This window comes from Mus caroli, unplaced genomic scaffold (genome assembly GCF_978045245.1).
Source record: "Mus caroli unplaced genomic scaffold, Mus_caroli_1 scaffold_6, whole genome shotgun sequence".
Classification (NCBI taxonomy): domain Eukaryota; kingdom Metazoa; phylum Chordata; class Mammalia; order Rodentia; family Muridae; genus Mus; species Mus caroli.
Genome location: NW_028227261.1, coordinates 10971591 through 10998396, shown reverse-complemented (window position 1 = coordinate 10998396; position 26806 = coordinate 10971591). Strand labels below are relative to the sequence as shown.

Sequence of the window (26806 nt, the reverse complement as noted above, 5' to 3'; positions counted from 1 at the left end):
CACTTGGGAGGCAGAGGCAGGTAGATTTCTGAGTTCGAGGCCAGCCTGTTCTATAGAGTGAGTTCCAGGACAGCCAAGGCTACACAGAGAAACCCTGTCTCGAAAAACAAAAGGAAAAAAAAATTCCTGCATCTAGACCTCAAATGTATACATTACAATAACTAAATGTATGCTGTGAGACCATTATGTCATATACTTTTACTGAGAGGAGAGAACACAATATAGACTATGATGGTTTTAGATGATATCATTTCTTAAAATGGCCTCATAGTTCCCATGACCTAACATACATCCTGTTCTTGATTAGGTTTCAGAATATGACATGAATTCTCTCTCTGAAAGGCAACCTTAAATCCAGTCAGAATATCTTTTACTGTAATTGGTTCTTGTCGCCTGCTTTCATAAAGCACCATGTTCAAGGAAACTAAGAGAAGAAAAAGACTACTTTGGGTCATGCTTCCAGAAGATAGCCATCAACCATGGCAGGGAGGACAGATAGAACATTGCCATGTTGTTGAAGTAGAAAGGTGAAAGATCACATCCTCAACCCCAGTCACTAAAGAGGAAGAGAGAATTAAGATGGCTTGGATCTATTCTCTTTTCTCATAGCCAACCCCCAGTGTTATACTTTTTTCAGCAATGTTCCAACAACTAAATTCCTCTAAACATTGTGACCAACTGAGGATTCGACTTTAAAAATATTATCCAATAGGAGATTTATTCATTCATACCTATATAATCAGTCTTCTAATATCCTTGTACTTGTTAAATTGATTTTGATATGAATGTAGAAAACAAAGCTCTCATTTTTTGTTTGGGTTTCCTGTTTGTTTGTAAAACAGGGTCCCACACTCTAGTCCTAACTTTCATGTGTCCTGATATAGAGACCAGAATGGCTTTTAGGTCACATAAATCTGATTGCTCGAGCCTCCTGACAGCTAGGATGAAAGACCTACCCCACTGTATCAGGCTTGAATTAAACTTTTATTTTTCAATATCTCTGCTGACATGCAACAAGTATTTTGTTCCTCTCTGTGATGTATGACTTCCTCGACTGAGCCAGCTCCTTCAGTTTCATTAACAGGCTGATTTTTTGTTTGTTTGTTTGAATGCTGTATCTTCATATATTGGCCCTCTACTGAGTTACCATTAGGCTTACAGAGTTCATTTCCTGTTTCATTTCAGATTGAGCATGCCTTAGATTTTTATACCTCTGGATACAATGTTCACATCCTGCATTATCATAAATATTCCTTTAGCCACTCATAGGAGTTCTCTGGTCTTTCATTAAGTTTGTTTCTGCCTTCTTTGAGTTCCTGTGCTTGGTCCCTCTTTATGTCATTTGACCACACTGAATGGTGTTCAGAGTATATTTTGACTTCTGTCTCTTGAGTTTGTTTCATAATTCATTTTGTCATGAGTATTGCTATTGTATTAGTGATTTTGGTAGGGAAATTTTATTAACATTGTCATATTGCTTTAGCTACAGGCTCTCAAATTTCTTTTACTGTGTGTCATTTAGGTCAGGTGGCAGGGATTTCCATATTAGGTGCTATGAATAAGCTTTGAGAATCTAGGTTGGTGGGCAGGAACTAGGTTACAGGTACACTCTAAATATATCATTACTTGCTTTCATGGCTGTACAAACGTTGTCAAGATTCCTGGTATCATTTTGCATTTAATTTTTTAAGAATATGGTTTAGCATTTTCTGTAATGGAGTTGTATTTATTTCATCTTTGAATCGTTCAATTCTTGATATGAAATTTTAAGAAGAATTCAATCTTTGTTCTTCAGACAGAACCTGGGAGAAGTTCAACAAAAAGAATGAGTGTGTCTCTGCTAAACATGCCACAGGTCAGTGTCCTTTCCACATTTCTTTAAAAAAAAAAAACAAAAAAACAACTTTTTATTCAAATCATCCAAATGTTTTATTCTCCACATATGGAATATTATCTAAAGGGCTTATTTTTTATGATCTTTATTTTCTTCTGTAATAGTGAAAATTTAATGTTCTGGTCTTTCATGTATACATCATCTTTATATTTTAACTTGATTTTATATTGTGAGGACATATAATTCCCTTGGACTAGATACCTGCATGTTTCAAAAAGGATCTATTGGAATGATGCTCAAAGAACATATTGATGGATATTTTCTATGTTGAATAAGTTCTGTCCTTTTGTATTAGTGTGAAGTAAGGTCTCTTGTGCTACATAAATGGCATTTCAGGGAAGGTCAGGTTTCTAGCTTGTGAATGAGGATATAGAAATTCACATCACTAAAGAAGATATGAAAGAGTAGAATTTGTAGAAGGTAAAATTATAAGAGATCCACTGTTTTGAATCCTAATAGTAAATATATTATTAGCTCCCTAGGGTCACAGATGATGGAAGGAAAATGTCTTTCTTTTACCATTACTGTTGATTGTGAGCTGATACAGACTTCAGTATTCTCACAACTCTTTTTTCACACCTCATGTCACTCAGTAATCACACTTGACACCTGAAATCTATTTGTCTCAAGAGAGACACTGTCCCTGTGGAAAATTCTCAATATAGAAATTGTTATTTTCCTTTCTTTTTGGTTTCAGAAATAACTTTAAGTCCCATTTTCTTCACCTTTGTATTTCATCACATGAACTATATTAGTAAAATTTTCTAGAGAGGATAGCTATGGTGCTGTACATAAACCATCAATTTACAAACATAAATGAATGTCCTTTCTTTTTTTTTTTTTTCTTTTTTTTTTCGAGACAGGGTTTCTCTGTGTAGCCTTGGCTGTCTTGGAACTCACTCTGTAGACCAGGCTGGCCTCGAACTCAGAAATCCGCCTGCCTGGGTACCTCCCGAGTGCTGAGATTAAAGGCGCGTGCCACCATGCCGGGTAGGAATGTCCTTTCTTATTTTTTGTCTATTTTTCTTTAGAAGTGAAAGGCTTGATATAATCTATGCTAATCTGCTTCAGCCAAGCTGTGCATTACATAGGGAAAACTGAAGGGTTGTGGCAATGTTTCGATTTTTCATTACAATACTATCTTCTTTAAGTACATAAGTGTATATCTGAATGTTTTTTATTTACACTGAATGATACATTATGCCCCTAAAACCATGAGTACAGCCCCAAACGCTTTGGGACTGAATTAAGGCATAATAGTGAGCTGCAATATATTTAGAGAGAATTAGATTAGTTTTTAAAGTAGAAACAGCAAGTACCCTTTACCCTTTAATTATTTGTTCATGTCGCAGGCTTACATTTTTCTCAAAAAAAAAAGGTATATTTGCAATAAAGACAATATATAGTCTGTATATTATAATTTTTGATAAACAAAGGTAGAATTACAAATCATACTTCTCTATGAAAGATGCAATTCTTATATACATATGGCTAAATTCTGAAGAAAAAAATATAATTAGAAGATTGAAATTTTCAGTTAAGTTAATACAGTGATGAATAAGTCATTAAATTTTAATGAATATTTAGTATAATTCTCCCTGAATTTAAAAACACAATTTGATCAAGAAATGATTATACTTCATTGGAATGCATTGTCACATATGTTATGTGCTTATACATACATATCTAATCATTTTATAGTGAAAGACCATATGGTATTATTGAAATTGTTATTATGCATATTGATTATGCCAACATATGTAAAATGTTAAATAATTTTAAAGCTCCCTAATACTGTTTTTTTTTCTATTTTATGATTTTGAATATATTTTCATAAAATAATTTCCAAAACCATTTGATTTTCTGTGTCATGGAACGTTCAGTGTATGATGCAGTTCTATTGTGCTTAATGAAAAAGCTTAGTCATTTAGTCCATCCATTATTTCTGCATTTTGTATTCTACCTGTTTCTTCTAGAACGTGTGTAGCATTGAACTTAGGCCTCAGATTGTCAAATGGACATATTGTAATACAGACGTGAGATACAGCTGCACATAAGACTAAGCTGGTGTCCATATTTGAACAAAGTGGACACTGTAAAATTTGAAAGCATATTTTTTTATCATAACTTGACTATCTCTAATGGGACACTGAGATTCTGTTTAATATCAACCCATATATCATAAAGCTACATTACTGCATCTAGACATCAAAAGTACATGTTATATTCTATAAATGTTTACTGCTTTTGAAATTATATCATGCATTCTCAGAGAAAAAGAAATATAAGGAAGTCTATTAGTAGTCTAGAAAGTTTCTTTGAATAAAGTTAATTTCTCTTCAATATACGTTGCTTACATTTGCCTGAATGTATGCATATGTGCTATGTATTTCTCCTGTCAGTAGTGTTCAGAAGAGATCATTGGATTTTTAACAAACTGGGTTTAACAATCTACTGTTTAGTGCCACGTGGTGCTGGGAATCAAATTTCATAATAGATGACATTAAAAGACAGTATACCATCCAAACTGCACACCAAAAGTTTTGAAAAGAATGATGGTGGCAAATCTTTCATGTGCTGTGAAGGTCTCAGTAAATCACAGAAAATTCATGAAGAAAAGAGCCTTTCTTTTTTCTTTTTTTCTTTTTCTTTTTTTTTTCTTTTCTTAATTAGAGAGCCTTTCTAAATGTGAGCATTTTAGTAAGTCATTCTATAGATTGTCTGTGGAAGAGCAGCAATTCGTATCTATAGACACATTTCCATAGCACTTTTAGAAAACATTTGTTCTTCATATTTTCCTTCCTAATCGGCATCAAAAAGGATATCTTTTTATAAATTTATTTATTATTATATCTAAATACACTGTAGCTTTATTCAGATGCACCAGAAGAGGGCATAGGATCTCATTATGGATGGTTGTGAGCCACCATGTGTTTTCTGAGATTTGAACTCAGGACCTTTGTAAGAGCAGGCGGGACTCTTAACCACTGAGCCATCTCTCCAGCCCCAAAAAGGATATCCTTTCTTTTCTTTTCTTTTCTTTTCTTTTCTTTTCTTTTCTTTTCTTTTCTTTTCTTTTCTTTTCTTTTCCTTTCTTTTCCTTTCTTAAGACTTATTTATTTATTATATGTAAGTACACTGGAGCTGTCTTCAGACACTCCAGAAGAGGGTGTTAGATCTAGTTACAGATGGTAGTGAGCCACCATGTGGTTACTGGGATTTGAACTCATGACCTTTGGTAAAGCAGTCAGTGCTCTTAACCGCTGAGCCATCTCACCAGCCCCCCAAAAGGATATCTTTATTAGTTTTTTTGTAAAGTAAAAAAGTATTTTTTCCAGTATCAAATAGGTAGTTTTCCATTACAGGGTCTGTTAACCTTCAAGGACGTGGCCTTGGACTTCTCACTGGAGGAATGGGAATGTCTCAGTTTTGCTCAGAGGTCATTGTACATGGATGTGATGTTGGAGAATTACCACAATCTGTTGTTTGTGGGTAAGAATGAACTTCTTGTAGAATTCCTGTTTCTTTCTTTGAGTTTTCCTACTATGTGTTTATGTAAATGCTCTGAGATATCCAGATGGCCTTCCCTTCAGTCTCTTTTCCATTCTTTGTCCCTCTTTTTCCTTAAGACAGGAGCAATTCTGGGTCATTATATTTGAGGTGGGTATGCTGTCCAATTTGAAAATAACATTTAGCAGGCTATTATCATTTCCAGACATTTGATAAAAATCATATTTGGGGTTCTTCTTAGGATACATGTAATGATTCAAAAGAGAGAGAGAGAGAGAGGAAAACCTCTCTTGAGAGTAGGAATCCATGAGATCACTGATTATTGAGTCCCTTACTCCTTATATAAGTAATTCATGTTACCTCTAATTGCCCTTATTTTTTATTCGTTGTTTTTTTTTTTTTTCAGAAAATCATTGTATACATGGAAAGTATGAGAAGGTCATGGATCAAGACAGCCAGTACATTGTTCTTGAACACATGAATATTCAAGAGAAGTCTTCTAAATGGAACAAGCTTACCAATGTGATTCTAGAATCCTCCTATTATACACCTCACAAATGTACTGAATGGGACAAATGCTTTTCCCAAAAATCCCATCTTAATATTCATCAGAAAATTCATGCAGGAGAGAAACCTTACAAATGCAGTGAATGTCACAAATTCTTTACCGAAAAAGGCAGTCTGAGAATTCATCAGAGAATTCATACAGGAGAGAAACCTTACGAATGCAGTGAATGTGACAAATGCTTTACCCAAAAATGTATTTTGAGATCTCATCAGAGAATTCATACAGAAGAGAAACCTTACCAAAGCGATGAATGTGACAAATGCTTTACTGAAAAAGGCAGTCTGAGAACTCATCAGAGAATTCATACGGGAGAGAAACCTTACAAATGTAGTGAATGTGACAAATGCTTTATTGACAAATACAGTCTGAGAAGGCATCAGAGAATTCATACAGGAGAGAAGCCTTACAAATGTAGTGAATGTGACAAATGCTTTAACCAACAATCACATCTTCATATTCATCAGAGAATTCATACAGGAGAGAAACCTTACAAATGCAGTGAGTGTGACAAATGCTTTACTGTAAAAGGCAATCTCAGAATTCATCAGAGAATTCATACAGGAGAGAAACCTTACAAATGCAGTGAGTGTGACAAATGCTTTACTGTAAAAGGCCATCTGAGAATTCATCAGAGAATTCATACAGGAGAGAAACCTTATAAATGCAGTGAGTGTGACAAATGCTTTACTGTAAAAGCCAATCTGAGAATTCATCAGAGAATTCATACAGGAGAGAAACCTTACAAATGTAGTGAATGTGACAAATGCTTTACCCAAAAATACCATCTTAATATTCATCAGAGAATTCATAAAGGAGAGAAACCTTACAAATGTAGTGAATGTGACAAATGCTTTACCCAAAAATACCATCTTAATATTCATCAGAGAATTCATAAAGGAGAGAAACCTTACAAATGCAGTGAATGTGACAAATGCTTTACTGAAAAAGGCAATCTGAGATTTCATCAGAGAAATCATACAGGAGAGAAACCTTACAAATGCCGTGAATGTGACAAATGCTTTATTGTAAAAGGCAGTCTGAGAACTCATCAGAGAATTCATACAGGAGAGAAACCTTACAAATGCAGTGAATGTGACAAATGCTTTACCAAAAAATCCCATCTTAAATATCATCAGAAAATTCATACAGGAGAGAAACCTTACAAATAGTTTGTATGTGACAAATACAATACTCACAATGTCAGTCTGAGAAATCATGAATTTTTTCATACAGTAGAGAATATTTATAAATGAAGTGAACGAGACATTCCTTTACCAAGATACATCATAAAATTCACTAGAGAATACTTAGAGAAGACAAACTTTTCAAATATATTGTAGGTATGAATCCTTTCCTTTTGGCCTAGTTCCTAGACTGTAACAGTGAATACTTACAGGCTAGAAACTTAACTCATGCATTGTATGAAGAAATATCTTTGACTTCACTTCAGGATAGAGAGAACATCTAAGAACTTTTTAGGGGAAAGTATTTCTGTTGGGGAAAATGTGGCATATGTTTTATTCACGGTGTATTCTTGACCACACTTGAGGCTCCACACTAGAGAATTAGTATGATTATGAAAATCTTATGAAAACTTTCATGCAATGTTCAAATCTTAGATAATGTCAACTATTTATGCAGGGAGAAACTCTGAACATGTGAAAATGTAGAAAGCTTTTCATGACACAAGTTTTTTTTTTACTTGTTCACCCTCAAATATTACAAGATGAAGACAAGTTGGGAAGTCAGAAGATAGTATTGTGTAACACTTTCATTGAGACAGAAATAATCCATTTCAAAAGGAAACTATTTAAGGTCTTTAATGCAATCCTCAAAATATCTAATAAAACTGATAACATTCTGTATATTTAATTTAAATGATCCAGTTGAGAAAAGTTATACTTAAAAGAGTACCTGGCAAACTGAGCCACCCAGACAGCATATTCTTTATCCTATAAATATGCTTGCAGATGTGAAGTGTGCTTCGAGTATCCAGTAATCATAATTCTTCTCAAATGCTGTGATCTGGTCAACAACTCCTTTCCTATTGTCCTGTAACTAACTCCAATAAAGCTGAGAGAATCTACAAGTTTGCTTTGGTTGTTTTTAACTTGCACTTGGGATACTCAGATGAATATATGTAGCATCTTCCCAGGAAATGCCTCACATAAAACTTCCGCAGAAGTCATGAATATTTTTGCAAACCTATATCATAAAGTTAATAGTAATGATTTTCAACTGGTGGATAACAGTCTCTTTGGGATGTAATGACCCTGTCATAGTGGTTGCTTAAAAGCATAGGAAAACACATTTTTCCAATTGTCTTAAAACTGAGAAATCATTCATTGAACTGCAGGGTAGTCTGCCCACCTAAAAATAATTTGAATTCAATGTCCGTGTTTAGCATTAAAAGAGTTAGAAACACTGTTTTACATATGGTGATTTGTGTTAACTGAAATAGGTAAAATTCAGTTCAATGTTCCAGGCAAGTATTACTAGGTTAAGATAAAAAGGCTCAAAAAAGGAAATATGTAGATGCCTTCAGAGCCTCAGAAATAACTCTTGAATTCAAGGAAGTATGAGAGAAAAGTATAGAAAAATACATGAAAGCATGGCTTCATAGATTTCAAGGATACTGGCCCTTGATTTCAGATGATAATTAGTATTTTCTGCCAATTGCTTCTTCAGGGATGTTGAAACTCACATACCAGGCAAATTAAAATTAGGTGGCTTGAGTAGCTCTTACTAGTCTGGAAATTGCAACCAGTTGGACAGTCTCTTGATTCGCATTGCACATGTTCAGTGGATTTAGGCCTCACTGCTTAATGACTGAGAGATCATTACCCAGATCTGAAGTGACTTCCAGGTTCATGGAAAAATTTCTAGAAGTACACAATGAAGACACATCTTACCTTGTACCCCTCACACAATATTCATTCTATAACCATTTATACACACACTTCTTATCTATGGTACTGCAAGCATATGGTGATGGTTGACAAAATAGGTCCAGGTAGACTCTGAGTTGTGTGGAAGATAGCATGTGTATATTGATAAAGACGCAAGTCCTTGGCTTGATATAATTAGCCATACCATGTTTGAAGAACATGGAGACAGAAGCTCACTGGATTTGGAACATTAACTATTTGTGGAAGAGCATTGTAAGGTAAATAATAAGAGCCACACTATAGGAGCCTGATGGGCATTTCTAGAACTTCCAGCGTCTAGATTTTAAGGAACCCACTAGGTCTATGTCAGTACCTTGCAGGGAAAGGAAACTTCTCTTCAGCTTCAGGACAACTGATGGGACAGCCTGGGGATGGGAAACACATGGAGCAGGTAGAGTTATTCCTGGGTTGAAATTGATTTTGTTACAGGAGAACTCAGAAGAGGGACTGAGGGCCTGAAGGAAGAGAGTGGGATCATCAGCCCATCCCTGTCAGTAGGAGTTTGGAGCTGCATGGTGTGGAACTAGGACTAGAGAATACTTCCTGGGGTCTACACAGCCATGTGAAAATTCCCTTCCTCTGCAGTTGTCCCCAAGTTACGCCTTGGGGAAAATTTCAGTCACCAGAGCAGTGGCAGGAACTGCAAACCAGAAGACTTGGACACTCCAAGGTCACAGAAGCTGCTAGGCTAGTGGACGGACAGAAACTGGAGAATGATTGAAATCCCTTACTCTGCTGCTCATAAGAGCACTGATCCTCAAATCCTAGTGTGCATTTCATAACTGTGTTGTTAAATTGCTGACCATGTAAGTGTGGCGTATCCTGATTTTTTTTTTTTTTATTCATCTTATTGTTGCCTGGATTCTTATGTAATACTTTCTTAGAGGATGGACTGGTCAGTTGCAAACATGGTTATATTTCTTTGGTGGCAGGTTCAAAGCTGATAGAATTCACATCCACCCATGGTTTTTAACTCTGCTATTTAATCACTGTGCTAGTCAGATTCTTTGCCATTGGAGATTATACATCCACTGGGAGCTTTTTAGATATTCGTCCCATACGGACCACTGGAGTTTTGATTGAATCTTAAACAATATTTTAGCAATTTTTTTTTAAGTTTTAGCTGTCTTCATATTTATCATTATATAAATATTTATTAACCAACAAAACACTCTGTATTAATATTGAACCTGAAATATATGAACTGTCTGATATAAATACAGCATTCATTAATTTGTTCTCATATACTGATTTATTAATGTTATACCTTAGGTGTGAAAAAAAAATACCCTAGGTATGATCCTGTGTGATGATAATAGGTCAGAATGTTTTATAGTTTGAAAAAACATTATAATTAATATAACAATACATGTGAATTTTTAAATAATACTAATCAGGTAACTATTCGAAAAATTCTGTCTTTTGTCTCCATCCAAAAGTGCATTGTTCTCATGCATGTTGGGGCTGGCCTGTGACTCTCATGTCCAGGTTCAAGCCTGGGAGGCAACCTGGAGCTGAAAGAGAAGAGGCAACCTAGGCGGGTCGAGAAATAATGGAACCAAGACATGCTAGCCTGCTCAAGGTTCGAATGTTTAATAAAAAAGTCTGCGCTTATAAAGAGAGAAACCCATCCCCAGTCATGCCAAGTTTCTTGATGTAGAGATGTGAAGTCGTCAAAACAGCCTTTTAGCAGAAATTCACCAATTTCACAGTTTGCAGTTAACTCCAGAAAATCTTGGAGAACCGGTTCAGCCTCACAGTGTCACATCAAAGGAAACTAGTAGAGTGGAGAAGCAGCACAGCAGGTGGCCCTGCCTCAGTGGTAAACAGTCTGAACCAGCCTCCCTAGGCTGAAGGAGGTTACACATGCACACATGGCTAAGGTGGTGTGTTGTTGATTGGGGTTTTTTGTTGTTGTTGTTTTTTTGTTGTTGTTTATTTTATTTTATTTATTTATTTTTACTTTTCTTCGAGTCAGGGTTTCTCTGTATAGGCCTAGCTGTCCTAGAAATCACTTTGTAGACCAGGCTGGCCTTGAACTCAGAAATCTGACTGCCTCTGCCTCTCAAGTGCTGGGATTAAAGGCGTGCACCACCACCGCCAGGCTTGTTGATTGGTTTTGGTTTGTTTTATTGAATAAGAACCTTGGCAGGTGCTGTGAAAGGAGACTATCACAAAGTTCCAGGTATTCTTCAGGTTTTGAGAAAGGGACGATCAGGCTCCAGGAGACTAGGATTGACATGGGCATATTCTCTTGGAGGGCTGTTGTGATGATGTACCAGTTAATAGAGTTGCTTTCTTTTAAATAGAAAACTGGTTCAATACCTAACCCCAATGGTAACCAACAATCACCCTAAATGTCAGTTTGGGACATCTGATGCCTTTATCTGAGTCCAGATAGCAACAGTACTGAGCGTATATACGTATGCTCTGTAAAGAGGTAAACCTCAGCTAAAGTTAAAAAAAAAATCGTTGAAAATATATGGAAAAAATATGGCACATTTTTTTTCTGTCCCTATAATCAATTCTGTATGAAACTATTTTAAATATTACTTTCCTATTCAACATTTATTATTTTCAAGATTTTCCTAATGACCATGTAATTGACTTTCTATATAAGAATAAATATTAGGTGGTTTATAATTTACTGAACTGTGCATATGAATGACGATATCACCATTTTATTCATATCTCTATGTATGTTAATAAACATACTACACGCTATTTGTTATAATTGTAATTTATTGTAAAAGTAGGACAATTCATCTTTCTTTTTTTTTTTTAGACACTCCTCATTCCATGTTGCAAGTAGTATGTGCATATTCACATGTCATGTTTCTATTCTGTTTTCCATGTCAATGAATGTCTTCCTATTCTTCATGTGTATCTTTTAGATTGAAGTTATTTATTCACATTAGATTACAATATCAGCCCTTCCTCTTCTCTCAGTATCCTCTAACACAAGTCTCCCCTCATTCTACTTAGTAGCAGGAATCCTTATCTATTCGATGTAGAAGTAGTGAAGATCTTTGCCTAATCTATAGGGATCCTGAAGATGGTGTCTTTCGACTTACAGAAGCGTTTCACATTCATGAGGTTCCTTTTATTAAAAATTCTTGACGTTAGTTTCAGAGCCATGAGTGTTCTGTTTAGGAAGTTGTTTCCTATTCCAATGAGTTCAAGGCTATTCCCCACTTTTTGTTCTATTAGATTAAGTGTGCATAGATTTATAGTGAGGTCTTTGATTCATTTGGACTTGAGTGATATGCAGGGGGATAAATATGGATCTATATGCATTTCCAACATGAAGACATCCAGTTAGACCAGAATCATTCATAGAAGATGCTCTCCACTTTCATTGTATGGTTTTAGCTTCTTTGTCAAAATTTAAGTACCTGTAGGTGACTGTGTTTATTATTGGGTGTTCTATTGAATTCCATTGGTTCACCTATCTAGTTCTATACCAGTACTGTGCAAATTTTTATTACTATTTTTCTGCTGTACAGCTTAAAGTTACAGATATTGATACCTCCAGAAGTTTTGTTGTTGTTGTTGTTGTTGAGGAATATTTTATCTATCCTGTGTTTTGTTTTATTTTTTTTTTTCTTTTCCATATGAAGTTGAGAATTTTTTCTTTAAAGTTCTGTGAAATTTTTTTCTGGAATTTTGATGGGAATTGCCCTGAATCTCTATATTGCTTTTTGGTAAGATGGACATATTCATGTGCCTATTCCATTTATACATGAGCAAGGGTGATTTTTCCACCTTCTGGTAGCTTTCTGTTTCTTTCTTAAAATACTTGAATTTCTTGTCTTTCACTTTTTTACTTGCTTAGTTAGAGGTAGATGAATGTATTTTATTTTGTTTGTGGCTAATATAATGTGTTCTGTTTGCCTAACTTCTTTTCAGCTTGTTTATCACTTTGTGTAGGGCAGAGCTAATGATTTCTTCAAGTCAATTGTGTATGCAGACACTTTGCTACAAAGTTTATCAATGTAATTTCTGGAAGGATTTTTTGGGCTCACTTATATATACTATCATATTAGCCAAAAATAGAAAACTCACTATTTCTTTCTTTCCAAATTGTATCCCCTTGATTTCTTTTAGTTGCCTTATTGCTTGAGCTAGAACTTCTAATACAACATGAAAGAGACACAGAAGCAGAGACTGACTTTTCTTTTTTTCTTTTTACTTTTTTTTCCATATTTTTATTAGGTATTTTCCTCATTTACATTTCCAATGCTATCCCAAAAGTCCCCCATACACTCCCCCCCACTCCCCTACCCACCCACTCCCACTTTTTGGCCCTGGCATTCCCCTGTACTGGGGCATATAAAGTTTGCATGACCAATGAGCCTCTCTTTCTAGTGATGGCCGACTAGGCCATCTTTTGATACATATGCAGCTAGAGTCAAGAGCTCAGGGGTACTGGTTAGTTCAAAATGTTGTTCCACCTATAGGGTTGCAGATCCCTTTAGCTCCTTGGGTACTTTCTCTAGCTCCTCCATTGGGGGCCCTGTGATCCATCCAATAGCTGACTGTGAGCATCCAACTTCTGTGTTTGCTAGGCCCCGGCATAGTCTCACAAGAGAGAGCTCTATCTGGGTCCTTTCAGCAAAATCTTGCTAGTGTGTGCAATGGTATCAGCGTTTGGAAGAGACAGCCTTTTCTTGTGATAGAGAATACTTTCTTGAAACCTTTGCTGTTAAAATGGTATTGTTGTTGTTGTTGTTTAATGAAATTCCAAAGCCCTGAGTACACTTCCTATAAATAACTGGTCAATTTCATTATTACCCTGTGCCAGAGAGCCTGGCAGACCTGTATGGGTTCTTATATGTGTTATATATAGTCAATTACTCTTATTTCTGATTATTTATTGTAGTTGAATAAATAGTGAAGTCAATTCAGAATCATCCTAAATAAGATCAGCAGTCTCTGTGTAAAACAACCCTTTCTGTATACTGAGAGTCAGTTACTATATTAAGACCCTTGAAAATCTGAGAACACCATGAGTATTGCACATAATTAAGATTTTTGAACTGATTTCTAGGAACAATCAGTCACCTTACTTAAATCTTCTGCCTTTTCTTATTTATTAGCCTCAGTGTAAAATGTAGCGGCTCCAGATATTGGAATTGCTTTTACAATATGAGGGAAAATCCAAGTAGTTCATTTTATAAAAGTCACTTGCTTTTAGGGTGTCTGTTGTTAATTTCTCCAAGAAATTACTGCATACTTTTTACCAACGTTCATGTTTTATCCATAATGAGTCATCTCTGCATTAAAAAAAGGTACCACGATTCAGTTGGATTCATCCCAACTAATTTTTGAAGTCTCGTTTTACTTTTTAGTGACAATTCAGGGACCATCTCCCTGTAGTTTTTTAATTTCCTACTCTGTTTATGTGCTAAGAATTTCCACTCTAATACATAATCTTCCCTCTGCATGAAAATTCCTGTAGGGGAGTGAGTAGAAGGTAAGATAACTAAGATGCAGGCCATTTTGGAACAATACAAATTAGTTGTGTATCCTGCAATTTCCTTTCTACCTGAGCTAAGTCCTTCTCATCCTTGGCTGTTAATTTCTTCAGGCTATTTATATCTCTATCACCTTGTAATAAATTTGAAACAAATTGCTTAGATCTTGAGTGGCCAAGCCAATTGGAAGCCACAGCCAGTTAATATCTCCTAATAATTTCTGAAAATCATTAAGAGTCCTCAATTGGTTTTTCCTGATTTGCACCTTTTGTGGCCTAACCTTTTGCAGACTTATTCTGTATCCTAGATAATTAATAGAATCCACTCTTTGTATCTTTTTCGGGGGCGATTTGCAATCCCCAGCAAGGCGAGATTTTTTTTTTTTTTAATTTCATCAAACATTCTTTCCAGGAGAATGCAATGGGATTCCTGGCTGCAAGGATCTCATTGGCTGAATAACCTTTTTAATTGCTCTGAGACCTCTCAACAACCTCCATTTTGCAGATATTTTTAAATGACAACTGCCTGAGAATTCCAAGGTCTGGTGGATTACTCTATAGGCTGAGCAACCAGCTGCTCTTGGACTAGCTGTTCTAATGCCTGTTGGTTTTCAGTTGTCATATACAATCAATCCAAATGGGTGGGTCATTCAACCACCTCCATGGTAAGGCTGTTGGTGTCTTATCAGTAGTGTCTCCTTGATGTAGAGCTAAATTGTCAACCTCTGCTGTATCTTGTTTATAGATAGCCTAGATAGTTTCTAAATGCCTTTGATAACAACATTCATTAGCTAATTTTTTTAACTGCCATCACGGCTCAAGACCCCCGATGTTTGATCAGACTTAGATGGGAGTATAATAGTTTGTGCAGTACTTGCAATAAAGGAGTCTGTATTTGCCACTTGCCTGATTCCCAGAATCTGTTTCTTTGATTCTGTGCCTTCTTTCCACCACCCCAAGGGTCTCAGTAGGGTGCAGGCAACAATTACACAACTGTAATGTGCAGTTTTAAAACTATGTTGTGGTATAGCCTTTTAACTAAAGAATTAGTTTAATCAGGAAAAAAATCAAAACCATTACCTTGGGGAACAACAGACTGTCATCAAGGTGACCTGTGTGAAGACAGAATGTCACAGAAACATTTTTGTAAAAGGCTGAATGTGCAACTGTGCCCAGATCTCAAATTCCCCAAAGAGACCACCAGGAATCACAACTCTGATGCATGAGAGTTTTTTATTGAAGCTCCAGCTTAGGCCACAAACCTACCTGATACAACCAGATAGGAGAGTGATCCCTTGGGTAATGGCATTTATAAAGGAGAAAAAAGAAAAAGACAAAAAGAAAAACATAAGGGGGATTTTCCAAGCTTTAACATTATGTGATTGGGTAAGAGTGTAAAGGAATATTGGCCTTTAAGCTGATTGGTTTATAGCAACTGGTCTAACTACAAGGAAGGAACACCCATCCAAAAGGAGCACCATGACCTGGGAATGGTTCATGTTTCCTGAGCCCATCCCATTATTTTCAGTTGGCCATGGCTGTTATGCATATTTTCCGACTGCCAAGCATTTTTTCCCCCAGAACTCAAGGGAGCAGGCAAGTCACCAAACTGAATACATTTAACAGGATTTCTCTGCAGTATTGTTGTTCTCATGACTTATAACATTTGATGGCTTTATCACATGGCTTATTCATAGGGTTTCTCTCCTATATTCAATTTTTATATATTCTGAGATATTATTTGTGTGAAAGAAAGGGCTTCTTCATATTTTTTAGAGAAGGCAGGCAAACTCCCGGACAAATCACACTAAGCCTCAGGTCTCACGGGGGAGGTTTTATTGGCAGAAGCGGCCTCTGAGAGGGAGTGAGAGGTAAGAAGAAGAAGGGCTGTGGGACAGGGGAAGACTCTTTTATTCAGTACATGAGGATGGGAGGCATGTAAAAGGGGAGTGATTCCATGGTGTGTGCCATGACAACAGATGCAGGAGCAGTGCTGTTGCCTAGAGATGAGGAGCCTCTTCACTGGGTCGAAAACCTGACTGTAAAGACACTTCTAGCTGTCCACAGATGCACCTGGTGCTAACAACATTGCTTATATTTGTAGTACTTCTCTTCAATAAAAATTCTTTTTTGAGCCAGGCAGTGGTGACACATGCCTTTAATCCCAGCACTTGGAAGGCAGCTAAGTTGATTTTCACATTTCTCTTTTGTTAGCCTGTTTAGTAACTTCTCATAACAAAGACAATATTATATAGTCAGGAAGGTTCAACTTCTCCACATCCAGTGAGTTCTCTGGATGGCATGTGTGGTAATGGAGAACTGCTCTCAATTTCTACAGAAAAAAGAGTTATCTTATCAAGTGTCTAGATTGCTTATGGATCCAAGGGACCCACTTAGCCAAAAACTCAATTAAATAAAACTCAGGTAGTGTACTAGAAAGCTCATTTGAAGCAAATACCAGGTCAGTTGGGACTTCTTCACCCCCCATTAGTAGGTTACTGAATTTTGATTGTCTTTATAGCATTTAAGAAGTATGTACCACTGTAGTTTTCCATATCATCATTCATTTCCACATCATCATTTTCCATATCATCTCTCAATTCCAACTGTCTCTCAGCATTTTCTCCTTCAACCTTAACTTCCCTCCCACTCTCTACCTCATTTTCCCATTCACATCCCCATCTGCCTCCAGTCCATCCATGGAATCTATTTTACTTACTTCCACCAGGGAATCTGGGTGCCACTGTGTGCTCTGAAGTCAACTCTTCTATACTTAATATCTCTGAATAAAATGGGCCTATGAATATCAAGTTCATTGTTTTAGCAGTGGCTAATATCCACACATAAGTGAATATATTCCATATTTCTCCACCTGTGTCTGGTTTACCTCAGTAGATAATTTTTTTCTAGGTACATCTTTTTGCCTGAACATTTTAATGTGAATATCTATCTATCTATCTATCTATCTATCTATCTATCTATCTATCTATCTTTCATCAAAATAATGAACAACTACTATGAATTAGCAGCTGTCTCTTTAAAAACAGAGAAGTCAGAACTGAGTTCCACATCCAGAGTAAGTTGCCTCAGTTGCTGTGGGAATGCTAGGACAACAACTGCAGAGCTTTCCTTGTGTCTCAGATTCTTCACTCCTTCCAGGTATGCAATGGTACCTATGGAAGGGGAAAGAAAATTGTTAAACTCCCTAACCACAGAAAGGTCACAACAACCTTACCACTATTGATGTTAGCTGCTATACATCACAGCCTCTAATACTAGCAACAGTATCAAGACCAGTTCTCAAACACCTGTTCCCATTGATCCTTCCTGTCCCGACTGGCTAGCATACAGCCTGTGCTCCACTGAAATTATATGGATAGGAAATAGGAATCCATTCTTCATTAAACTGATTCTTCTAAAGCAGTCACACACCTTCTTAGCAAGTGTCTTGTGATGGTGCTGGAGGATCCTGGCTTTCATGTTCTGCACAGGAAGCTGACATAGATTATTTTTCCTGGGCTGCCAGGATCTTATGGATTCTTTTCGATGGGTGCTCTGAATTAGTTTGTGGTCCACCACCCAACAAGTAATCCTCCCTCTTCCTGCTTTCAACCTGTCTATCTGAACCATGCTCTGCCTCACCCCATTTCACAACTAATTTTTGTTTATTGCAAGATTACACTTCTGTATGTCCAGATGTCCTGGCACAAAAGTATCCACTTTCTGCCCCAGCTTCTTGTGAGCTGGCTTGGTATATTGACCAAACAGTTTTGTCAAAACTTTTCAAACTGGCCATAGATCTTCAGGTGTTCTACTTTGACAGCAATGAGCTATTCGACTTCCAGAGTCAGTAGGACTGTGATTGACTGAAAGGCATACCCCATTCAATTATCCAAAATATTCAAAGAAATGTGATTTTCTAGCAACATTAATAACATAGCAACATTTACACATAGGTAAATAAAATTTAAACATATACATCTCTTAGTTTTTAATCAGTGAAGAGGATGGACATTTTGAATTAGAGTTGTTGCTGTATCACAGTGACTTCAGTTACATCCTCAGATGCAGAGGATGTGGATGTTGCAAAGCATCTCCCACCTTTGTCTGAAAGTGTCCTGTGATTGTGGAAGCTACAATGATGATACTTTCCTCCTCCTCTTCCTCCTCCTCCTCCTCCTCTTCCTTCTCCTTCTGCTGCTGCTGCTCTTTTGCCTCCTCCTCCTGCTTTTGTTCCTCCTCCTTTTTTTCTGTTTTGGTTTTGGTTTTTGTTTGTTTTTTTTTTTTGAGATAGGGTTTCTCTATGTAGCCTTGGCAATCCTGGAACTCACTCTGTAGACCAGGTTGGCCTTGAACTCAGAGATTCGCCTGCCTCTCCCTCCCAAGTGTTGGGATTACAGGCGTGGGCCTCCACTCCCTGTGATGATACTTTCTTTTCTCTATCACATGGGTATTAGTGTGTGAAGTGTCCAGAGGCCTGGTACACCATCACAGAGCATAGATTACTACTGCGTCCATACACCTGTGACATCTCTGGCCTATGGAGACCATTTGAGAATGGCTATTACCAAGCCGGGCGTGGTGCCGCACGCCTTTAATCCCAGCACTCGGGAGGCAGAGGCAGGCGGATTTCTGAGTTCGAGGCCAGCCTGGTCTACAAAGTGAGTTCCAGGACAGCCAGGGCTATACAGAGAAACCCTGTCTCGAAAAACCAAAAAAAAAAAAAAAAAAAAAAAAAAAAAGAGAGAATGGCTATTACCTGTGAAATCTGTTTCCCTGCCTTCAGAGGTCTGATTCTTGGGATTTTTGTGAATCACCCAGCACCTTCCATTTGGAAAACCAGTAACCACACTCTCACCTACATTCTGTGCATTTCCCTCATCTTCTCTTTCTTTGGCTCCATGATATTCACAGGCCATTCACACTCAGTCAGTTTTATAGCGAAGCAAACCATGTTTGTAGGTGCATAGACTAGGATATTTTTTCCCAAACTTTTGGCAAAATTGACCATGGTTCTCAATTTCAGAGTGTTCTTTTACTTAAATTTATTCACACTATGAACATCATCATTAACATTTCATGTGTAGGCATTAGTACTTGTATCTCCCAAATTCTATTCTCAAATTTCTGTTTTTTTCTGCATTTTTCTGTGAAACATTTTGCTGGCTTCTGGTAAAGTATATTCTCTATGGGTCATTATAAATGAAAAACATCAAAAAGCTAAAATTTCAAAGGGGAAGAAATTTTGTGCTCAAAACTGAGTTCATTAGTCAGAATGAAAGACTATGATTGATGTTTACTGGTTAAGTGATACAAGCATGGCAGTCTCTGCAAACCCTAAGCCTGGTAGAATAACAATCCATGAGACCAAAAGAAATCTAGTTCAATACCACTCTATAAGTATTTCAGCACTGGTTGTGGGTGTGTTGTGAGTTATTGTCAATGAAATTCTTGCAGCACTCAGGGAAAATCTATCCCAGTGAATATGTGAATAGCTCTGAAGTAAAAGGTCTCCTGGCAGTCAGAAGTCATGATATACCACAATGCCCCATGGAACATTTAACCACACACAGAGATTTAATGGGATAAAACCGGAGGGAGACTGCCTCTGCTCAGGTGAGAAGCAGAAGAGAAATGAGTGGGAGGCATTTGGGGGAGGGGGATGGGGAGTAAAGGATTTTCAGGATTGGAAATATCTCTGGTTGGGTATTGCTGGGGTTTTATGTTCTGAGTTTGAGTAAACTAAGGAGTTTCTGAATTATTAAAACTGGGAAGTAAACTATACATTTTCCCTGTAGACTCAGTGGCCAATGCTGACGGAAGCTTCAAGATTCTGATCCCAGGATGGTTTATTTTAGGAAGCAGTAAGCACAGTATAATTTCGAAATGAAATTTCTTGGTAATAATTGTCTCAATCATCTGTGCACAGTGAAGATGAAGGTGTGGCTACCTCAAAAGTCTTTTGCAAAGTACAGGTGTTTCTTTCTTAAAGTTGGATTCTAAAAATAAGGGCCTAGAGGAGGATCAAGTATACAGTGTAGAGGACACCAAGCTGTAAGGTACATGTCCCATGTCCCCCAAGGATGGCTTGTACTGATTGAGAAACAATGACCTAGGATTGTTGTCTGGGACAATTTAATAGTCTGGGACTTTCAGGTGTGGTCCTGCACTACATCTACCACAGGTCACCAACCTGCTTACTATATCCATCCCTTCACTTCTGGTTAAAAAAAATGTGTACTTTTTCTTGCACTGTAGAGAAAACCCTGTGGTTTTACGAAGTTATGTGGAAGACAGGCTGCAACAGAGTTGGAGGAGTGGTTCCTGATTGGGGAGTGTGGGATCTCTGCATAATTTGATGAGTTTAAAGAAAAGACTAATTAAAAGCACAGGAATAAGAAAGCAAGCAAGCTTTTTAGATATTAGTCATATGAGGGACCATTGCAGATTTGATTGAATTAGAACATGTAGGTTATAAAGCACCATCATATGACTGTAAATATTAACATTTACTGAATAAAGTTACACTCTCCATTAATTTTACACTGAGTCATATCCAGGCTTTGATGTAAATACACCATTCAGGATGTGTCTTCACAGGTTTTGGCATTAATGTTATACCTTAGGTTTGAATGAAAATGAAAACAAGATTGCTGCAAATTATGACTGAGGAGAACATATATTATAGTTCTGTTAACACAGAGTATCACCAGAGAAAATCCAATTCCACCATGTGGCAAGCTTTATTAAGTATTTATATCGTGACTAAGATATGGACTTTCCTCACATGATACAGGGGCTGTATAGGGCATTGTAATTTCCTATGAGGCTTTATTAGTTTCCTAAGACTTGCAGCCTGCAGAATTCCAAGAAGTTACCTGTTCTTCTGCTGGTGGTGCTTAGAGGTTAATTTTTGGCATTTCAGTCTGAGGGAGAAAGCAGTCAGAGTTCTCTGGTTGGATCCAGACTGAACCAGGCCATGGTATGTGAGTGAGGGGTATTGACAATAAGAAAGGAGGATAGAGGGGCTGGCCAAAGGAGAATCAGGAGCCAAGAAAGCACCTCGGCAACAATGTCTGCATTGATAATGTGAACAGGCACCCCAGTTAGCTTTTCCTCCTGAATTTCTTTGAATACTTCCAAAGTTCAGCCCAGCATGCTTTGAGAGAATGATATCAGGCTAAAATATTATTATATGTAGACAACTTCCTGTAGATTAAGACAGAATTAGATAGCATTTTGGAATAATTTTGATTGCTCACTTACATGAGAAAAATGGCTCCTTAGTTCATGAAAAGCACTCTGCCTATGCACATTCATGTTTTGTTGAGTTCTGCACTGTGGACTTCTTGCAGGTGTGGGAATGCTTAGACCCTGCACTCAGGGCCTTTTTCAGAGACCTCTTGTTGGAGAAGATCAACTGTCTGTATCTTTATTTTTTCAATTTTTATTAGATATTTTCTCCATTTACATTTCAAATGCTATCCTGAAATTCCCTTATACCCTCCCCCCACCCCCGCCGTGCTCTCCTACCCACCCATTCCCACTTCTTGGCCCTGGTGTTCCTCTGTACTGGGGCATATAAAGTTTGCAAGACCAAGGGGCCTCTCTTCCCAGTGATGGCTGACTGGGCCATCTTCTGCTACATATGCAGCTAGAGACACGAGCTCTGGAGGTACTGGTTAGTTCATGCCGTTGTTCCACGTATAGCGTTGCAGACCCCTTCAGCTCCTTGGGTACTTTCTCTACCTCCTCCATTGGGGGCCCTGTGTTCCATCCAATAGATGACTGTGAGCATCCACTTCTGTATTTGCCAGGCACTGCCATAGCCTCACAAGAGACAGCTATATCAGGGTCCTTTCAGCAAAATCTTGCTGGTGTATGCAATAGTGTCTGCGTTTGGTGGCTGATTATGGGATGGATCCCTGGATGGGGCAATCTCTGAATGGTCCATCCTTTAGTCTCAGCTCCAAACTCTTTCTCTTTAACTCCTTCTACGGGTATTTTGTTCCCTATTCTAAGAAGGAATAAAGTATCCACACATTGGTCTTTCTTCTTCTTGATTTTCTTGTGTTTTGCAAATTGTATCTGGGTATTCTAAGTTTCTGGGCTAATATTGACTTATCAGTGAGTGCATAGCAAGTGAGTTCTTTTGTGATTGGGTTACCACGCTCAGGATGATGTCCTCCAGATACATCCATTTACCTAAGAATTTCATAAATTCATTGTTTTTAATAGCTGAGTAGCACTCCATTGTGTAAATGTACCACATTTTCTGTATCCATTTCTCTGTTGAGGGACATCTGGGTTCTTTCCAGCTTCTGGCTATTAAAAATTAGGCTTCTATGAACATAGTGGAGCATGTGTCCTTTTTACCAGTTGGAACATCTTCTGGGTATATGCCCAGGAGAGGTATTGCTGGATCTTCTGGTAGTACTATGTACAATTTTCTGAGGAACCGCCAGACTAATTTCCAGGGTGGTTGTACAGGCTTGCAATTTCACCAGCAATTGAGGAGTGTTCCTCTTTCTCTACATTCTCTCCAGCATCTGCTGCCACCTGAATTTTTGATCTTAGCCATTCTGACTAGTGTGAGGTAGAATTTCATGGTTGTTTTGATTTGCATTTCCCTGATGATTAAGGATGTTGAACATTTTTTCAGATGCTTCTCAACCATTCAGTTAGGAAGTTGTTTCCTGATCCAACACGTTCAAAGCTATTCTCCACTTTTTGTTCCATTAGATTAAGTATGTCTGGATTTATAATGAGGTCTTTGCTTCATTTGAACTTGAGTATTATGCAGAGTGTTAAATATGGATCTATATGCTTTTTTCTACATGATGACATCCAGTTAGACCAGCATCATTCATAGAACATGTTCTCCCCTTTCCATTGTATAGTTTTAGCTTCTTTGCCAAAATTTAAGTGTCCGTAGGTGTGTGGGTCTATTTTTGGGTCTCCAATTGAATTCCATTAATCTACCTACTTCTTTCTTTTTTTTTTTTTTTTAAGATTTATTTATTGATTATATGTAAATTCACTGTAGCTGTCTTCAGATGCACCAGAAGAGGGCGTCAGATCTCGTTACGGATGGTTGTGAGCCATCATGTGGTTGCTGGGATTTGAACTCTGGACCTTCGGAAGAGCAGTCGGGTGCTCTTACCCACTGAGCCATCTCGCCAGCCCTACTTATTTCTTTCTATACCAGTACCATACAAATTTTTATTATTATTTTTCTGAAATTGCTGTTGCCCATTGAAATCAAAATTTCTTTTATCCAGATTGAAAGCAGCATCAGGCTATGGGTGTGACAAGGGCAATTTATACATAAAGCAAATGTCAGCAGTAGATTCCCTCCTAGGGCCTGTGACCTTGCTTACTGGATTTTTAGGCAGATTTTCACTGTAATCTATGGATTTTTTTCCTGTGGAGCTTGAAACAGAAAACCTCTGTTACCCACAGATGTGAGAGTCAGCCACACAGTTAACACACAAACAGAGTCTTTTTCCAAGCAACACAGAAGAGGAGGAGGGAAGACTGGAAGAAAATTATTCTGATCCAGAATCCAGACAGTAGTCCAGTAAATCAGCGCTCAAAATTATTCAAAAGATGCTGTCTAATTTTGTCTTAATCCATAGTAAAAGCTGGGCAGTGGTGGTGCACGCCTTTAATCACAGCACTTGGGAGGCAGAGGCAGGCAGATTTCTGAGTTCGAGGCCAGCCTGGTCTACAAAGTGAGTTCCAGGACAGCCAGGGCTACACAGAAAACCCTGTCTCAAAAAAAAAAAAAAAAAAAAAAATCAAAAAACAAAAAAACAAACAAAAACACCAACAACAAAAAATCCATAGTAAATTTTCCACTTATTAAAATATCTATTCCTGAAAGCATCACCGCACAGCATGCTGGGCTGAACCTTGGAAAAATTCTAAGAAATTCAGGAAGAATGGCTACCTGGGGTACCAGTTAACATATCAATGAAGTCACAGTTGGATAGGTGCTTTCTGGGCTGCTGGTTATCTCTTGACCTGCCCCACTATCCTCCATCACATCCTCAATTCCTCTCCCACCACCTGATAGCCTGGTTCAGTCTGGACCCAACCAGATATCTCTGAATGCTTTCTCCCTCAGACTGAAATGACAAAAATTAACCTCACCACCAGCACAAGAACCAGGTATCTTCTTGAAGTGCTGCAGGTTGCATGTCTTAGGAAAATAATAAAGCCTCATAGGAAACTACAATGGCCTATAAAATGCCTGTAAAACTAACTAAGAAATAAAAAAGAGGGCTCCATACTTGATGCCCCAGTGATGTAGCATGCTAGTAGTGTGAGGTAGGAGTGGGTGGATCGGTGGGTGAGCACTCTCAGATGCAAAGGCTAGGGTTTATGTAGTGTAGAATTCATGGAAGGGCGACTAAGAAGAGGGGCCAATATTTGGAATAAAAATACATGAAATAGTTAATTAATAAAATGAATGAAAGCAAAAAAAAAAGTAGTGAGAAAGAAACAAAGAACAACAGATAGAATCAAGGAAACCATGAGATGGTTCTTTGAAAAAAAATCAACAACTTACACAAACCCTTAGCCAAACTAACTAAAAGTCAATTAAAAAAAAAAGTATCCAAATTAAGAAAATTGGAAATTGAAAAAGAGACATAACTATGGACAGTGAGGAAGTTCAAAAAATAATTATGTCTTTCTTGAAAAACCTATACTCCACAAAATTGGGAAGGAAATGGATGACTTTCTAGACATATAACAATTACCAAAGCTTAATCAAGAAAAGGAAAAATATCTGAATTATCTTATAACCCCTAATGGAATAGAATGGAATAGAAGTAGTCATTAATAGACTCCGAACCAAAAGAGAAATGTCCTGGGCTAGATGATTTTAGTGCACAATTCTAACCGAATATCAAAGAAGAACTAATGCCAATATTTCCAGGAATGCAGGGATGGTTCAATATATAAAAATCCACAGGGCTCTAGAGATGTCTCAGAGGGTTAAGAGGACTGACTGATCTCCCAGAGATCCTCAGTTCAATGCACACATGGTGGCTCATAACTATCTATAATGTGTTTTCGCATTCTCTTGTGGTGTGTAGACATATACGCAGGCAGAAAATTATACACAATAAGTAAGTTAATCTTTTAAAAAATATACCAACATAATTGTATTACTCATGGTTTTTTGGAGTCACAGAACTTATGGAATATCTCTACATATTAAGAGAGTTTATACTAATAACTTGCAGTCTACAGTCCAACAAGCCCAACAATGGAAACCAGTGAACAAGAAGTCCAAGAATCTAGCGCAGTCCCATGATGCTACATGTCTTGCTTGGTTTTCTGTATAACCAGGATTCCTGAAGAAGTAAGTTCCAACAGAGGTGCTGGCAAGTAAGTGCAAGCAGGTGAAGAAGAATGAGACATCCTTCTTTCATCAGCTTTATGCAGGCCTCCAGTAGATGGTATGCTCTACATTAATGGTGTATACAACCATGACTTGCTTTGGAATTTGATCTGTACCGGGCTGGCCTTGATCTCAGAGTTCTGTTTGCCTTAGTCTCCTGAAATTAAAGATATATACAATGTTATCTATGCCTAACCATCTCATGGCCTCTATGGCCTCAATGATGTCCAGATGGAAGGCAGAAGCCGGTTTCTTAAAGCCGCAGATCTCGATCACAGGTAGTCCCTCTATTTATTGATGGTAGTGCATTCCAGGTTTAGTCAAGTTGACAACCAGGATAAGCAATCACAATAATGCACCATAGGAAAAAAAAGTGAAAGAAAAGCCCCACATAAATATCTCACCAGACACCAAAAATGTGTTTGGAAAATTCAACCCCCCTTTATGATAAGTTTGGAGGGACAGAATGCAAGGGGTATACATAAACAAAATATAGGCAATGTTCAGCAATCTAATACCCCAAATCAAACTAAATAGACAGAAATTTTAAGCATTTCCATTAAAATCAGGGACAAGAAAAAGCTGTCCACTCTCCCCTCATCTCTGCAGTAGAGTACTAGAAATATTAGATCAAGGGTTACAATTTGGAAAAGAAGAAATTCAGATGATATGATAATGTATATAAGTGAACCAAAAAATTCTACCAGAAAATTACAGTTGATAAACATTTTAGCAAAGTGTCTGCATACACAATTGACTTAAAGAAAGCCTTAGCCCTCCTATTCACAATTGATGAAAAGGGTTGAAAAAGAAGTTATGGAAACAGAACCCTCCACTTTAGCCACAAACAAAAGAAAATAACTTCAGTTACCTCTAAACAAGCAAGTGAAAACCTGTAGGAGAAGAACTTAAAGTATCTTAAGAAAGAAACAGGAAGATATCAGAACGTGGAAAGATCTCCCTTGTTCATGTATCAATAGGATTAACATAATGAATA

At 37.4% G+C, this 26806-nt stretch overlaps 1 protein-coding gene across 1 annotated transcript in view; it reads left to right on the top strand.

Moving 5' to 3' along the window:
* The first annotated feature begins 1825 nt into the window (after window positions 1-1825).
* Window positions 1826-26806, top strand: part of LOC147004104 (uncharacterized) — a 522844-nt gene continuing 497863 nt past the window's right edge. Inside the window, 3 exon segments of the mRNA XM_085838691.1 lie at window positions 1826-1855; window positions 5260-5386; window positions 5811-7144. Coding sequence (XP_085694817.1) covers window positions 1826-1855; window positions 5260-5386; window positions 5811-7144 — 1491 coding nt within the window.